Below are 17,200 nucleotides of genomic sequence, written 5' to 3'. Positions count from 1 at the left end.
AGTTCCCATCTGGGAGACTCAGAAGTAGGAAGGAGTCAGGTCCTTTTCCCAGACATTGATCCTTCTTCACTATCTGAACTCAGATTCAGAGAGAGGTCAGTGCAGCTTCCTACCCCATCACATCCTCAAGTATTTGACTTTTTTGCTCTAGGAAATTCTACTTTCCTTAAAGTGTCAGCCAAGGGATCATTAAGGCCTTCCTTGCGTCCTTCAGCACAGTCTACAAGCCCCACATCATGCTGTGGCTCAGCCATGAACATGGCTGTCTCCCCCAGGGGCCACGAGGACCGACAGTGCGTCTGGATCTTTCTGTCTCCAACACATACTTTCCTGTCTAACATATCGCACTCCACAGCGCTCATGAGACTTTGGCCCACAGCATAAACACATATGAAATGGGTAGAATACATGGTTTGAAGTTAGGCAGAGGTAATTTCCATTCCGAACTTCACCATTTGCCAAGTATGACCCTGGAGTCATATACTTTCACTAAGTAATTCTGCCTCTCTGTAAATTTCCGTTTCATCAGTGAAATGGCCAAAACCATAGCACCTGCCTCAGAAGGCTGTTGGGAAATTTGAAAGAGATGATGTTTTAAATCAGAGATTCTCAAACTTCAGCACACATTGGAAAGACCTGGAGAGCTTGTTGAAACAATTGGCTGCACTGGGGGTCCCCAGAGCTAGAGTGTGGGGATGGGGAGATGGGGAAAGGTAGTCAAAAGGTACAAACTTCCAGTTATAAGTCCTGGGATGTAATGTGCAGCATGGTGACTATAGTTAACCATACAGTATTGCGTATTTGAAAGTTGCTACAAGAATAAATCTTAAAAGTTCTCATCACAAGAAAAAAATTGTAAATGTGAGGGGATGAATGTTAATTAAACCTATTGTGATGATCGTTTTGCCATATATACGTGTATCAAATTATTATATTTTACACCTAACACTTACTTAAACAATGCCATATGCTAATTATATCTCGGTGAAATTGGAAAAAATGTAAAAACAGAAAAACAGTGTCTGCTAGGCCCCACTCTCAGAGTCTCTAATCAGTTAGGTCTGGAGGCTGAGCATTTGCATTCTAATAAGCTCCCAAGTAATGCCAATGATGTTGGTCCAGGAACCACACTTTGAAAAACAGCATTTCAAATCATCGAGCATAGTGCCTGGTAAATCTGAGTAATTAGAAGTAGCCAACTACAATTGCATGATTTCATAGCAGCTTTAGTGGAGTTAGTAGTGACTGAGAGGAAAGCAGGGTTTTGAAGGTCACAAAGGAGAAGAGACACCCAGAAAGTAGGTCTCTCCCCTTCCAGATGGATGAGCACTCTTTGCAATGAGTCACCTACTGATAAAAGGGTATCTTTGATGAGTCTGTGGGGTTTTTTTCTATGATTCATAATGGAAACTGCAACTGTAGATAGCTCAAGTTCAGAGAATTGGTTATATCATGTAATTCATGCCTTTTCTCATCTATCAGCAAAAATTATATGATTACTAACTGTATACAAGGGATAGATAAACAATCTAAAAAATTTTTAGTGGGCATTAAATTGGAGTGCATTCTGGCAATAGCTCTCAAAAATTAAAAACAGATACTCTTATCTATCTTTTCCGCTGCTTTATAAGAATTTCTTATAAAGGTATTTAGATAAGAACATCAAGAGTTATGTCTGAAGATGTTTACTGCAGCCTTATTAATACAGGCATACCTCAGAGTTATCGCAGGTTTGGGGTTCCAGACCCCAGCAATAAAATGGGTATCACAATAAAGCATGCAAAATGAAGTTTTTGGTTTCCCAGTGCATATAAAAGTTATGTTTACACCATACTGTATTCTATTAAGTATGCAATAGCATTATATCTAAAAAGGCAATGTACATATATTAATTAAAAAATATCCTATTGCTAAAAAATGCTAACCATTAACTGAGCTCTCACAGAATTGTAATGTTTTTGCTGGTAGAGGATCTTGCCTTGAGATTGATGGCTGCTGACTAATCAGGGTGTGGTTGCAGAAGGTTGGGGTGGCCATGGAAATTTCTTACAACAGGACAATAAAGTTTGTCACATCAATTAACTCTTTCTTTCACTTGAACACTTAGAGGCCATTGTAGGGCTACTAATCGGCTCAATTTCAAAATTGTTGTATTTCAGGGAATAGGAACTCCCAAGGAGAAGGACAGAGAAGGAGGAATGGCTAGTCAGTGGGGCAGTTAGAACATACACAACATTTACTGATTGTGTGTCATCTTCTGGGGGCACCGTTTGCAATACTCCGGAACAATTACAGTAGTAACATCAAAGACCACTGACTGCAGGCCACCAGAACACATCAAATGATGAAAAAGTTTGAAACATTGTGAGAATTACCAACATGTGACACAGAGACATGAAGTGAGAAAATGCTGTTGGAGAAATGGCGCCTACAGACTTGCTTGACACGAGGTTGCAACAACTTTGAATTTGTAAAAAAAAATGCAGTATCTGCAAAGCGCAATAAAGTGAAGTGCAATAAAATGAGGTGTGCCTGTAATATCCATATGAATAGATTTCTGAGATGAGTTGAGTGAAAAAGAGCAAGGGTATAGCACTTCTTATAAGTAAAAAAAGGTTAACATGTCAAAATGGACACAGTGTATACTATATGCATGACTGTTTCTCTGGATGGAAATGCTAGCATCCATCCTGTGGTTACCTATAAAGAGAGAAACTGGATAGGAGGCAGTCAGGATGAGAAGGTAAGTTTTTATTTTTAATTTTTGTTCCTTTTTTCTTATATGCATGTATTACTTTTATTTGTAAGTATAAGAGATAAGGCAAGGGAATTTATTGGATTTTAAAAGCCTAACAAATACTATAAATTGTGAGGAATCATTAAAGTGATATATTCTTATGGTTTTTTGTTCTGTTGCTTTCCAAAATATTTGAATATATGCATTAATAAGGGGATCTACAGTTCCCTGGGATGTTACGGGATTTATACAAAGCTTAAAAAGTCGCTGTCTACCTAATATTTTACCACTTATTTGAACAATGTCACCCTATCCTGTATGTTTGAAATTTGCTAAAAACATCCTATTTCTTTTTGTGTAATTTGATCAGCACATTTCATTTCCTTTCTATCCCCACTCCATTCCTCAAAAGAGCCAAATACCTGGCTTCATCTAGGCAGGAAGTTCAGAAACAGGATGCCTGCTGGTGGTGTTTTGGCCTCAGGTTTAACAGGGCTGTAATGAATTCACAATGTCATGCAGCAATGCTTTTTACTCATCTCAAGTAAAAGCCCAGAATGCCTTTTTTCCTCCTCAAATTGAAATTCAGTCCATGCCTCCTTAACATATGGGTTTGACCATGTTAATTCTTTATTTCCTGGGCTTTGTGCCAAGCTGACTGGCAGGCACCTCTGCGCCCAGGACCCAGAGAACACACTGGAATCTCTCTGGGAATCTCTTAGCAGCTTCCCCTGTCCACGTCTGACACTAAACTGCTCCTCCCTCTGGCTTTGTCTGGTTCTCTGGATGTCCTGAGGGCCTAACTCACTACATTCCCTCCTTATAATTCTTTAATCCAGGGCCAAGGCTCAATTCCACTCTAGTTTTTAGAATTTCAAAATAACAATAACAAGCTGGGGCCGGGGAGGTCAACTGTTTTGTTTGTTACATGCCTTTGAAAATCTCCTATGAGTTATTATTCATAGAGGATTTAGAAAAATGTTATCCCTTAAGGGAAAATAAAATTTCCTCTGAACCCGACAGAGTTAAGGCTCTATTGTGAGCCCAGATAACATTAAGAACAAAAATTAAGCTTGGGAGGTTTGTTTGAGGTGCTGTATTTAGGCAGGTGGACTGCCTGTGAGGACTTAATCAGTTTCTCCAGGTATTTGGGACCCTACATGGATTTAAGGCTCCTTCACAGCTGTTCAGCTGGAACAAAAGATGCAGGAGGAGCTGGGACCATGAGGAGAGTGCGGTCAGGAGGGCGTGAAGGAGAAGGGCTGTGTCTGTGTTTTGGGGGGAGCTTACCTTTCTCTCTCACTCTTTGGATGTTTTCCTGCCCATAGCTCAAAATTCAGGAGCCTGGTGCAGCTCAGACACCTGAGGCTTTGTGCTGGGAGCCCTGCCCCTTCCCAAAGAGCTTGTTTAAATGTGCTCTGTTCCTGGCTTAACGAATGTCCTGTTCTGAGCCTGCCTTCCCTGAGAAGGTGAAAGACAAGTGCTTCTCAAGATAATTTATAAAGTTCTTACTCAAGGAATAAGTATGTTCTAAACATTCTGAGGTTGGGGAAGTACCAAAAACAAGAAAATGTTGCTAAATTACTTAGTCTTGTGGGTTTTTTTTAATTCTGAGGAATATATGCCCATGTGTGTGGTGGGTATACGTGCCTCCCCACACATGCATAAGATAACGAATAATCACTAGTGGGGGCTTATGGGTAAAATTGCAGTATTTCCAGAATCTCTCACCTGGCCATATCAATAGGTGTTTCCAAGGGGTAGAGAGAAGTAGTCCATCTCCATATCAGTAGGTAATTACAAGGGCGAGCAAGGGCTTATCTGGACCAGTGAGGTTGGGAGGGACCTCTTCTTCTGCAGCCGGATCTTGAGAGAAACGCGGGATGACTGCTTGTAAGGAATAAATGGGTTTCTCCCACTTTATTTCTCCCTTTGACTGATTTTGGTTTTAAAGGTATTTTGCCCCGGGGTTTTTCCCCTGGAGTTACAGGGCTTAAGTAAGCAAGGAGGGCATCAGACTGTGGTAGTTCTAATGCCACGGTGGCCCACATAAGCAAACCAAATCGAAGCCTGCAAATGCCTCCAAGTTAAAAAACCAGAACCCAAGGACACCAGTCACAAACAGCCAGCTAGGCTTTCAGCTATGGCCTAGTCATAATTTCCTTGCTTTGTTCCTGCCTTTTCTCTGGAAAAGCCTGTCCCCAGCTCCTGTCAGGGGAGCGCTCTGAACCACCTCCAATCTGGTGCTGCTTGATTCGATCAGTGTTTGCTCAAACTCCTGACATTTTTAATATGCCTCAGTTTGTCTTTTAACAGAGTTTTGCACCAGCAAAAAATACTCAGTAATTTCACTGAAGCTCTATTTATCCTTCCCTTATGTTCATTTGTACCTGCCGGGGGTGTATACTAGGACCCTATCATGACATCTAAGACTGACATCCAAGCATATTTGTGAAGAACCCAACCTCTTGTAATTTTTTTGTGATTCTCAACCTAATTTAGTCAAACCACTTTAAACATCAAATTTGGGAGGAAAGATTTAAAAGCCATGAAGAGTAAATTTAAATTTTCTGACTGAGAGCTCTTTCTGCTGCTAATACTTCCCCAGCATTTAAGCATATAATGAGAAAGGCTTGTGCAGGGCTTTGGGCCGCCCCTTTGCAGGGACTTGGGTTGCTAAAGGCACCATGGGGGATTGATGATTGATTGAAATTTGTTCTGCCTGCTGTGGAACTTCCATAAACTAGCTTTCTGGACAAATGCCCTCTTGTTTACTATGTGTCTCTTTTCTGAGCTTTTAAGTAGAGGCTAAAGATCCCATTTAGTGACTACTAGTAGCTTTAAGTAGTGTGAATTATACTGGAGAAGTAGTGAGTGGTCACTGCATTCATGCCCTGTTCTTTGGTGTCCCTGCCAGAGACAGTAAAGAGCATGTGGTCTTACCTGTAACATCAATATTATCAGTCATCCTGATTTATGATTTTAAAAATATGCTGTCTTGGAATCACATTAATTAGGGCATACTCTTTGAGGTGGTTTTCCCTAATGATGATGAATTTGTGCTGATCCAAGCACTCTGTCGGAGTCCTTTGTGTGCCCAAGAACTTAGATGTGCAAGACAAATGGCTGGTTCAGGGGCAGTCTGTGCAGAAATGAGAGAGGTCAGCTGGGCTATAGACGTACTTGTGAGAGTATTTTTTTTAAACCTAAGCTGAGTAACACAGTTTCAGGATTTTTTTTTTTTTATTTTGGTCTGGTGGGGGGTCGTTTGTTGTTAATATGTGGGTGGGTAATAAAATGTAAGTAAAGTTAACTACATTTACTTTGCTTTTAATGGACCTATTGAAAAGAATACAATTACGTGAAATTGAGGATGACCCAGAAAATGTAAGGCATATCTCTTTGAGTTCTGACTTCTTTCTGCAATCCAGATATGTCTTTCAGCTCCATCTTGGTGACTTTGGGCATCTCAAAGTCAGCACATCCACAAGCAAATCGCTTACTTCCTTTCTCAGACCTCCACCTGCACCTCTCGGTCTTTGATGTACTTCCCAAGCTTGGGGTCATCCTGGTCTCCCTTCTGCTCCCTCATAGCAAGTCAGCCACCATCCTGTCAACTCACTCTGTCAAATGACCCTTTGTTCCCTCTTAATTCAAGGCTTCATCATTTTTCCAGTGTTCTGTCTTAGTTCAAGCCTTCACCATTTCTCCCAACCAAGTCCTACTCCATGTGCCTTCTCTGACCTACAGTATAAGCTCACAGTCCCATTCAGCATGCACAGTCCTACTGATTCACTCACACATCATGTTAGCCCCATTCCCACCAGCTACTTTCACACAAAGTCCTGTTGCAACTCCATGCAGCCTTTGACTGGGTTGCCTCTGCCTTTTATGTGGAGCAAGCATTGATTCATTATTTAAGACCTGGCAAAAATGCTACCTTCTTTGGAGGTGACTCTGCCTTCTGAGTTCGTTACTATGTCCCCACAGCTGTCACCCATGCCCCTCTTGCATAGGATCACTAGCTGCTTGTCTTTCTCCCTAGAGACTGTGATCTCATCAAGGACAAGGACTGTCTTAATCATGAATTTCTAGCAGTTAGTAAAGTACCTGCTAACTTGTAAAATCTCAGATGTTTACTGAATGAATGAGTGAATGAATTGAATTTATGCCCTGGGATATGGCAATAGCATGTTCTAAAATAACTGAGGCACTTCACCTCAAACAGGGAATATCCTCAGTAGAACATGGCTTGAGTAAAATTAGGGGATCTATTTTTATCAGTAAACCTGTGCATTATTAGGCTGTTGGGTCTTTTTTCTAACTGCTTTCCCTTCACCCCTCACTCCTTCACTCCTACTGTTCTTTCTTACCTTCCCCCAACTCAACACACACATAGATGAACACAATTTTTTCTTTAGTGTATCACCTTTATTAGCAGCCTTCCCTGATTGATGGACCAAGTGTGACTATCCATCCAGATATACAGCCTCAGCCCTGACGGTCCTTTCCCCTTGGTCCTGGTGTCAGGACACCATAATTCTTACTCTTCTAAACAATGCCATTCAAATAGTCTGCTATTACAAGCAATTGGCCTGTTGCTCTTTAACAATCCCACGACCACTACCTGTGCCAGACAATCTTGTCTGACAAAGATTCCACCATGTATTTGGTCTGCCTGCTCCGTACAAAGGCAGCCTGAAGTCCCCAGGAACCCCAGCCTGCATGCAGACAAACAACAGGAAGCCCAGGCACCAGGCTGAGGAGTTGTCTATGAGCCATGCTGTGGTGCCACCAGGCAGAGCCCTAGGGGCTGGTGGTAGGTGGCAGTCAGCACTTGGAGCAGCTCAGCTGACTAGCCTGGTAGTGTTACTTCCTCCAGGTGCAGTGGGTGGGGAGCTGCATGCACTCAAGAAGAGCAGGAGCTAAACGGAAGGCAAATCCTCCTAAAACTGAGTGCAGTAGATTCCTCCTGGGACGTGGTGGCCAAGGGTGATAAACAGGGAATTTGGAGCTGAGATTCTCTTGAGGTAGAAAACAGTAAACATGAAAGCCCCTGTGAAAATCACCCATAGATTAGGAAGTCGTTGCTTATTAGCATTATAAAATATTTACAATGTGATAAGTGAAAGGGATATGCCTTCTTCCTCTGCTCTCTAGACCTGTCTATTTTGTGTGCTTATTTTTAGAATTGTGACACCAGATGGAGTTCTATTACTCTTTGTCATTCTTTAGACACCTGGAAGATTTGGAAGAGCTCTGATGTCCTTTTTTATAATAGAGCCTTGGGAATCACTTAAGAAAGATTTATGTTAAGATAGTATTAGCATCTATAAGAGCTATTTTAACTAAATATTAAACTTTCTAACTAAATATTTACAAGCTCAGGTTTAATCATATAGTTAATTCAGTGCTATACTTTCCTCAATCCCATGTTCACTAGATCAATAACTGTTTAAGCAAGACGAAATCTGCACTGATTAATCCCACCCTTAACACCAACCGTAAGAGCCCATACCTTTCTCTGAATAGCTTGGTTCACAACCCCTCGACATTTATCATTCCAGCAGCGCTGTGCCTGGAAGCCACAGAAGTGTTAAGTGACATTGAAGTGATTGAGTTAGAACTTCAAGGGGTTTGGAAGTCTTATGAAAGTGAAAATGGAATAATGGAGAATGGACTGTTGTCATGATGAGCCATGGAGGGCACCATATTGTGCTGGCATAGACCTGCATGCCAGAACCACTGTTTGGGTGAGACCTGGTCTGTCTTGAAGTGGAGGCAATGGCCTCCGTTCCCCCCAGAGGGCTGGAGGCTGGCTGCCGTGGGTACAATGGGTGGAGGAAAAGGAGCCAAGGAGTAAAAATGACCCTTGAGATTGAGGGGTGATATGACACAACTACTCATTGCCCCAGCTTGGAACTTGGACATGGTAATGTCTTCCCAGGGCTGCAATTGAGTCCTCGCGATGGAGACCAAGAGAGAAAAAGATGTATGTTTGGCTCTTCATCATTCAGCCACTGCAACCCAGCTTTACTTGTTAGCCCCAAACCCAGGCATTACCTTGTCTGTGTATCTGTATCTGTAGACCAATACCAGTGCCTGTGTATCTGTAGATCTAGGTGTATAGACATCACAAGTCACATTTTTAAGTAAGAGCTGAAGAATACTTGGAAGGAGATACCCACAAACGTTTCCCAGTCATATTTAGAATTTGGTTTAACCTAAAGTTATGGAGACAGACTTGAAGGGAGACATCCCCAACCTTGCTAAAATGTAAGTACAAAAAGGCACAAATTGGATGGATATTGATGATGTTATTTCTACTGTGACATCATCCATAGACTCCTAGTGTCTTTGCTTTGCTTCCCTATAGTGATCACAACATAAATTACTTGTCTTGTTTGACTTCCTTGTTCACCAAAGTTGAGCAGATTGTGGCCGTTTTCAACGCTTCTACCAGACAAAAAGCTTGGGACCATTTCTCGAAAGCTCAGCGCAAGAACATAGACATTTGGCGAAAGCATTCTGAGGTTGGTGATTTTATTATTACTTTTTAACCACCATCACACAGCTGGACTGGCAGAGAGTAATGTGCCTGCAGCCCTTACAGTTTATGTCACACTGGCAGTTGCACCGCCCTTGCCCTATCTCCCTGTCAGCTCCAAATCCAGCTCAGATTTGTTCCTATCCAGAAAAGCAGCTGACTTAATACTTAGAGGACAGAGTGCTTTTCTCCCCTGCAAAGGGAGAAAAGAATTCTTCCATTTATAGTGAAGAGATCGGAAATAAACCAAGACACTTTGCCTGACTATTTTGAAGAGAAGTATAACATAAAATAGAAGACCCATTTTTAAACGAACTCAGAGGTCTATTTCAGTGTTCTGAAACACGTGATGGTGACGGTTTGCTCTCTGGGCTAGACGTGGCAAGTATGCCTTCCATCCTTTCTTCTCATCATAAACAATATTTCAGACCCTTTGCTAGCCAGAAGGTTATATCCCACCTCTCCCCAGAGCAAATTTCCTCAGGGGAGTGAATGTGCAGGCTAGCCAAGTCCACCTTTCTGCATCAATGCATGTATGAAGTGTGAGTATCTACCCCAAACACAGTCCATATCTTGACCTTCCTTGCCATCTAGAAGGACCAGAATGTGTCCATAGTCATTGGTCGTCCAGCTCTTGTTTTTAATTCAACAGTGTAGTGTACGCTTTGAACCTGTAACTTAAAAGTAAGTATACTGTCTTTGCTTGCTTTTTCTTTTTTTTTTTTTAATGAGAGAATGTTTTTTATTTGGATGCCTCTCCATCTCTAGCATGTTAATACTGAAGTTCTCTAAACGATATTCCCCTCTTTCAAAATCCCAAACTCATAGAAGGTAAGGTTTACTTATTTAATGATTTTTGGCTCACACTTGTAAAATAGTGTTTTATACAGACTTTGAGGAATGACGAAGTACTGTGATATCAATCATTTGGGTAGCATTTTAAGTGCCCATTAACTAATGCTAAATTACAGTTGAATACCAATGATACTAGATGTAACATCCACATGAATACCAAATGAATTCTTTATTATCACTGTTATTATGGTGAATACTGAATGACTTCACAATAATGGGACACTTAAAATGCTAGTGCAATTTATTGTTAAGAAGGACATTTTTTATTTTGTTCACAAATGCCTAAGAAGGTGGTTGGTGACTGATGCAGTTCTGTTCCTCTGTTCAGGACTGAGTAAGGAGGAGGTGGGATCTCTATAATTTCTCAAGGGCCAGAAAAACAAAGGGTGCTTATCTGATGATCTTCCAGACACTGAATTGAGACCCAAGATGATTTTCAGGAGGGAGGAAAGAGTCCTCATTTGTGAGGAAACATACAAATTGAGGTTTATAAAAACACAAATTAGAATCCATAAACTACGATTCAGATTTGGGAATGATCTGTGAATTGTTTATATGTTTTTCCTTTGCATAAAGCCCAAAAATGATACAAAGAAATGTCAAGAAAAAGGCAAGTGGAATGCTGCTGAATAATATGGGCATAAAAAGGCTGTCAGTCATATGTGAGTGTCAGCAAATATCAGTTACTGATCTAAATCCCACCTCCCACCATGTCCGATCCCCTTCCCTCCCCCACCTCCCCCGTGCTGGGGCTGTCCTCTCTGTTGCTGAGCAGGCCACACAACTGCTTCCAGCTTTGTTCCAAGGAAGCCTGCTTGCTTTTCTCTGTATATACGGGGAGGTAGAAACGGATGCAGTCCTGCAAGGTGCTCTGTAACGGGTCTTTGTGCCTCCCTGATACCCCCACCACCTCTTTTGATATACTAGGAAATAGAATTCTAAATTATCTTTGATTTTCACTCCTACATGTTGCTTAATTGATTAAATACCAGTCGGTAATTTAACATTGTGGATGATTTCTCAGTTGCGTTTAAGCTTGATAATTGGCTTGATTTTTTCCGCATTCCCATGTACAGCATCTGTTAATTATCTGCAACACCTTTACAGATTTATTAGAGTGTGCTAGTGATTTACTGCTGAACCAGAGGCACCCTGTGGAAACACCCTGAGCTTTTTTTTTCCCCTCCAATTTTGCCTTTCCAACACCCTTCCCCACAAAAATGGCTACAGTATGACAGTTTGTCGTTAATTGTAGGGACTAAACAACAGGCCCTTTCAGCTTCATTTATTCTTTCCACCGGACTTTTGCTTGTTGCAAGTATTTTCAAGCCACTTGCTTGGGAACTGGGCTTTTTGTCAGTAGAAAAATTAGCTGTTCACAACCTGAAAACTTCCCCACTAATCACATGTGACATCCACTTCCAAGACCCAGTGGTGTTGAGGAAGAATTGGCAACTCTTCCTAGTGGATGGCATGGTCGAGTGAGGAAGCATTGCCCATCCTCCTGGTGACCTCTCAAGGCTGTCCTGTGGTGGGTGTCCCTGTGCCAGGGACCTTGCCTCCCTGCCTCCCTCTTCCCCTGTCCCCTGCACTGGTGATTCCCAGGGTTCAGAGTTGATATGCCAGCAATAAATAATTTCCTCTCCATCATGCTACAGGAAAGCAAAGGAGAAAATTGAGAGAAACTCCAACACAGAATAATATGTCATGCACATCCATTGAATGGGCACTAGACCTATGTTTAAAGCCATACCATTAATATATTAGGGGTTGTAATTTAGTATTGTTACTCATAGATTTATTTATTATAAAGTGAAATTATTTTAACTATTTGACTTGTACTCATAAACTTCAATTCAAGCAAGGGAAAAAAAGAATAATGCAGCCTTTCCCTGTTTTTTGTTCTGTTTTGTTTAAGGACATATAAGAGAACAGAATGGATAAGGATTCATAAATATATAATGTACAGCTTAATAAGAAATAATAATACCATTACCATAAATGATAATAGTGGCCTAATTTTTAGACACAGTAGTAAAAAATTTATTATGTAATTTTTTTACTTTTTACAGTGAGTTTTCACATACACTCGAAGTCATACAGCCTTGTATTACTACTATTCCCCATTTATGGGTAAATAGACTAAGGCTCAAAGAAATTAAATGCTTCTTTGCAGTCACTCCTCCAGGAAGTGGAGAAAGTAAGATATGATCCTAAGCTCCTAAAATGATGCTAAAACAACAATCCTAAAATGACGGCTAAAACATTTTGATGTTTTCACAACAAAAACAAACCCTACATGATAATGTGAAATACCAAAAAAGAAGGTATTTGTTTTTGTTTTGTACTCCATTTTTTGAATTTTACCATTTGGGTATCTGAATGGGGTGTGTGTGTGTGATCACACACAGGCACATACACACATGCAGGAGCATATTTGGCCTGAAGAATAACAGGGGTCAACATTATCAACTTAGTGAACCCAGGGCCTTAGCATGATGCTCACTCTTACATGCATTAACTTATTTTATTCTTAAAACTATTATCACAATATTTCAGTGAGTAAGCGGAAGCTGAGAGAGATAAAGAAACATTCCTCAAGTTACACAATGGGTCAGTGGTAGACCGGAACTTCAAAAAATTCTGCTGCTCTTGTTCCTGGTGATTAGTTAAGCATCCCTCCTGTGTGCCCTTCGAGGTAATAGGTGTATCTGGGCAATCCTCACAGCAGTCTTACGAGCTGAATGTTTTTATCCCCCTTCTCACAAATGAGAAGTGAGACTCAAGAGATGAAATAATTTGCTCCCAGTCATCCAGGAGCTAGGATTTCCCCTGGGTCTGACACCAAGCCCCTCCCGTCTTCCCACTGCCCCGTCCCCTCAGAGCCTCACGGTCGAGTAGGCGGGGCGATGTCTGGGAGGTACAGCCTTTGGGTTCTAGGCATTCGTATGTCAGTCATAGTATGCCAGAAGACACTGGGAAGGGTATGCTGATGCGTCTGCTCTATTTCCAGGAGCTCCGGAATGCTCAGAGTGAGCAACTCATGGGCATCCGCCGCGAGGAAGAGATGGAAATGTCAGATGATGAGAACTGTGACAGCCCCACCAAAAAAATGAGAGTCGATGAATCAGGTAATGCTGATCACTGCCACGTACGGTGAAGTGTATAATGATCTTCCAAGCCTTAGATGGGGCATCTGTATCGAGAAATGGCCACATAACTCACTTTTGAGTTATACTAAGCTTTCATCTTGAGTGACTGCCTTTTATTAATAGAACTTGAAACTCCTTCTTAGGAAGATAGTGGTTTAAATTGCTCCAATTGTTTCTCTATACAGAGGTCTGGGGCCATTATATTTTCTTTAGGGATATTTGCCTGTTCCCATAAAAATCCTTTTCCAGAGTATAGCAGCCACTGCTGATGCTGAAATACAGATAAAATTTGGCCTCAGTCCATGTACTTCTTACATGGGAACTGTTTAATCTTTAAAGAAGCTTTCTAGCTTCTAAGCCAATGTGTTGAAGAATTCATCTCATTTCCAGTAAACTTTACCTAACATGTAATCAAAGGGGTGATCCCATTTGGTACCAAGAAAGGGTATCACTCCTTGAGTTGTAAAAAGTAGAGAAATTTAGAGAGAACCTTGCTTTATGTGCTCTGCCTACCCTGGAATGCTGATTTAAAACTGTCTCCTGAATTATACATAAATCCCTTCATATTATAAAAACAGACAAGGGAAATACTCAAATAAAGGAGACAGCAAGGGGGGCTCTTTGGCCGAGGGGAAGAGAGTTGTTTAAAGGGCCTGGGAAGAACTACAGTTGTCACCATGACCAAAGAAGAAAATCAGAGGAGTGGAATCGATGTGACCTGTCTCCTCATACATGCCAGGGAATGAACACTCGACTGTCTCAGGCTATTTGACAGAAAGAATAAGGAGGCCAGGAAAGAAAATCTTTGCTCAGTAACTTGTTTGCAGAGGCCAAAATCAAGACTCCAAAATGGTAAGGTCATCAAGATTACAAAGTGGTTAGAATGCTCTGCTTTCTCCAGGGCTTAAAGGAACCCTGGAGGTGTAAATGATGATGGTGAGAAAATGCCCCTGCTTCCAGGCACGGACAAGAGGGAAGTTAATTTCCTTAGACAAGTGGTTCTTAAAAGTGTGGTCCACAGTCCAGTGATACAGCATCGCTTAGGAACTTACTAGAAATGTAAATGCTTTACATTTAAAGACCATTCAATACCTAATAACCAAAGACTCCAGGGAAGGCAGGGGTGAGGAAATGAGATCCAGCAATCTGTGCTCTAAGTCCTTCAGGGAATTCTGATGAGTGCTAAAATTTGAGAACCATTGCCTTAGACCATTTCCCTTTCATCCTCACTTTCCATTCATTTAAATCAGAAGCTTAGCATAAAAGAAGGCACCCTGCCACTATTTTTTGAAGCCATATATCCTTTGTCTAAAAACTGAACCTAGCATTTATGTGCCAACATATGTCTCTTATTGAGTGGATATCAGATTTCTCGGGACTGCTTGATTACTGGGTTTGGATTTGCTTATTTGAGGACAGCATTTCTATTCTGCAAACCTTCAAAAGAAAAGAGTGAGTTTTGGTGTGATTTTCTTAAATTCAATGAGCTTTCCAATAAATAAGTTAAAAAAATTCTCAAAAGCTTTCATCATTTTAGAAGTTTCTAGATGAGGGGCAAGTTTATAGAAAACTTGGATCCTTAACATCCCTATAAGGTAGGTGCAGAAGAAAAGAATCTGAGTCAATCAGAAATTCTGATTTGAACCTGTGGCTATTTTTATATTTTTGGTGACATTTCTTTTTAAACAACCTGTCAATTTCCCAAGTAAGAAATATGTATAATTTCATAGCCTGCTTAGGATAGGACCAGAATAATAATGACAAAGAGCAATAAGCTCACCAAGGAGAATGCAAAAATCACAGCAACTTGCAAAAGCCTGCAGGGTTGGCCCTAGTCTCTGCTGTGGAAGAATCCAGAGGTGCCAAGGACCCCTTTCTGTGACAGGGACCACAAGGTCCTCTCTGAAAGGTTAACTGAAGGTCCTTCTTCCTAGACTTTTCTTTTCTTTCCCTTTTTTTTTGTTTCTTTTCAGGCATCTGATAAAAGCCTGAAGTAGGACCTAAACTTTTAGGAACTTTTTCCAGGCTTGGTACTTGGTCAGCAGAATTAATGAACACAACACAGTGCGTGTTCTACACCCAGTGCTGAGGGAAGAGATGAAAAGAACTGGAGTTCAAATGCCAGGCCCCGAGGAGTTCAAAGTCTGTTTCATGCTTTATGAAATGAGATAGACCAGAGAGCCAGGCACGCTTTATGAGGAAAGGGCCAGGTTGATTAGAGAGAGGAGAAAGCACCTAACATTTTCTATTCCGCTGGGCCCTACAGATCCTGCTAAAAGGTGGGCAGCTGTTTTTCTTTCAGCCTGAATATTTGGGGACACAGCCTGCCAGCAAGAATTCCCATCTGGTCGCTTGACCAGGCCTCAAACAGATCCCTGCACACTGCTATGCGAAAAGGGACTGGAGGCCCTGCAGCCTGAGGGGAGCACACCTTCCAGTGATGTCTCCTTAGGTGACACTTCGCTCATTTCGGGAACAAATTTGCATCCATCAGTCACCTCCCAGCAGGACTTGCAAAACACAGCGCTCTACTTCACTAACAGGGGACTTGCCAAATGCTGAAATCGAAGTAAAATTCTCTCTCTTTTAAAGAATCTTCTGTCCTTTTCCTTCCTGCTGAAACTTTGCCTCAGTGCTCCCAGCCAGTAGCTGCCCCAGGAATCTTGGAAATTCCAACATAGAATATCTTTCCAGAGCCTCCTGCCCATGTGAGGATGTGGAGGGGCCGCACCTGCGCCGGAGGCTTGAGTTGGGCCCACCGGCGTTGGCTTCGCTCTACCTGTCCTCCTAGAACAGGTTTTATTTCTGAGGGTATCTGGAGACAGTTGACTTTGGTTTCTAGAAAAGGCACAATTTATTATGTGAGGACTTGTATGATGCCTTGGGTGTTTTTATAAATCCAAGTTTTTCAGTCTATCTCTGCTTCTCTAGTTATGAAGGATATTTCATTGTACTTGTGCTTTTCACCTCATACAGTAATTTACAATGCGTCTTTGGCTAGAGTTCCCCAGTACTGCTGTGAGTAACTACAGTGTAAGGCTGGGCAGGCGGCTCCCTCTTCCTCATCAGCTGAATCTTAAAGCGGAAGAGGAGTTTGCTGGAGCAAAACTAAGATGCTCATAAAAATGAAAATGAGTTTTGTTAATAAATTTGAAAATCAAGGCAGATTTATTGAAGCATTCATTCAAGAAAATTGGCATCCTGCTCCAAAGCCTGTGAAGATAACTTTTGATAAAAATCCAAATTTTCTGTTGCCTCGTCTGCCTCCTACTGGAATCAAGCCAAACTCTGAAAGCCAGATCAATTCTTCCTTCCCTGTCCCTTCTCCACCCTGTCCTGTCGCTGTCCTGCCCTTTGCTCCTGTCTTCCCCCTCCCTCCAGGTTGGCAGAGCACACCAGGAAGATGGGGAAGAAAAGAGGAAGTCTGTCCTAGCCTGTAAGGCCTCGCCTGGCAGCACCTGATTAGTTTTAGTGTTGTGAGAGGTAAATGAGTCAATGCACACAAAGCACTTCCAACTGTTCTCAGTTCAGAGCTTGTAACAAGTACTCAGTCACCGTTGACTCTGCTTATTGTCTTAGTCATACTTCAGCACCTGGCCCTGGGCCTTTTGCCAAGTAAGTGCTCAGGGAAAGTTCGTTGACTTCAGCTGCAAATTCCCATTCCTCTGGTCTTTGTTTCTGATCCTTTGTCCTATAAGTTAATAGGAAGGTGGTAACCCAAAGAATATTTGCTGTAATTAAATTTAAATGGCAAGCATGAAGAAGCATGTTCAAAAAGGATGGCTTATTTCTCCAAAATGTTCAGAACTTTTGTATATACAAAATTCAGGGCCGCATGCTGAATGGGCTATGGCCCAGAGATTTGAAATTCAGCATCAACAAACATTGGCAATCACTTTCATGTGGGCC

The 17,200-nt window shown here is 41.6% G+C and overlaps 1 protein-coding gene across 18 annotated transcripts in view; it reads left to right on the top strand.

The window, feature by feature from the left end:
* The window catches only part of ENOX1 (ecto-NOX disulfide-thiol exchanger 1), a 554,315-nt gene that overhangs the window by 423,640 nt on the left and 113,475 nt on the right, over nt 1–17,200 (top strand). For all 18 annotated transcript variants that reach the window (XM_073212579.1, XM_037002114.2, XM_073212580.1 and 15 more), the window contains 2 exons: nt 9,164–9,270; nt 13,153–13,270. In XM_073212579.1, the coding sequence (XP_073068680.1) occupies nt 9,164–9,270; nt 13,153–13,270 (225 nt within the window). The remainder of the gene's footprint in view (nt 1–9,163; nt 9,271–13,152; nt 13,271–17,200) is intronic.

The sequence above is a fragment of the Manis javanica genome, chromosome 9, assembly GCF_040802235.1.
Source record: "Manis javanica isolate MJ-LG chromosome 9, MJ_LKY, whole genome shotgun sequence".
In the NCBI taxonomy this organism is placed as follows: Eukaryota; Metazoa; Chordata; class Mammalia; order Pholidota; family Manidae; genus Manis; species Manis javanica.
This window is presented reverse-complemented; position numbering and strand designations above follow the sequence as displayed.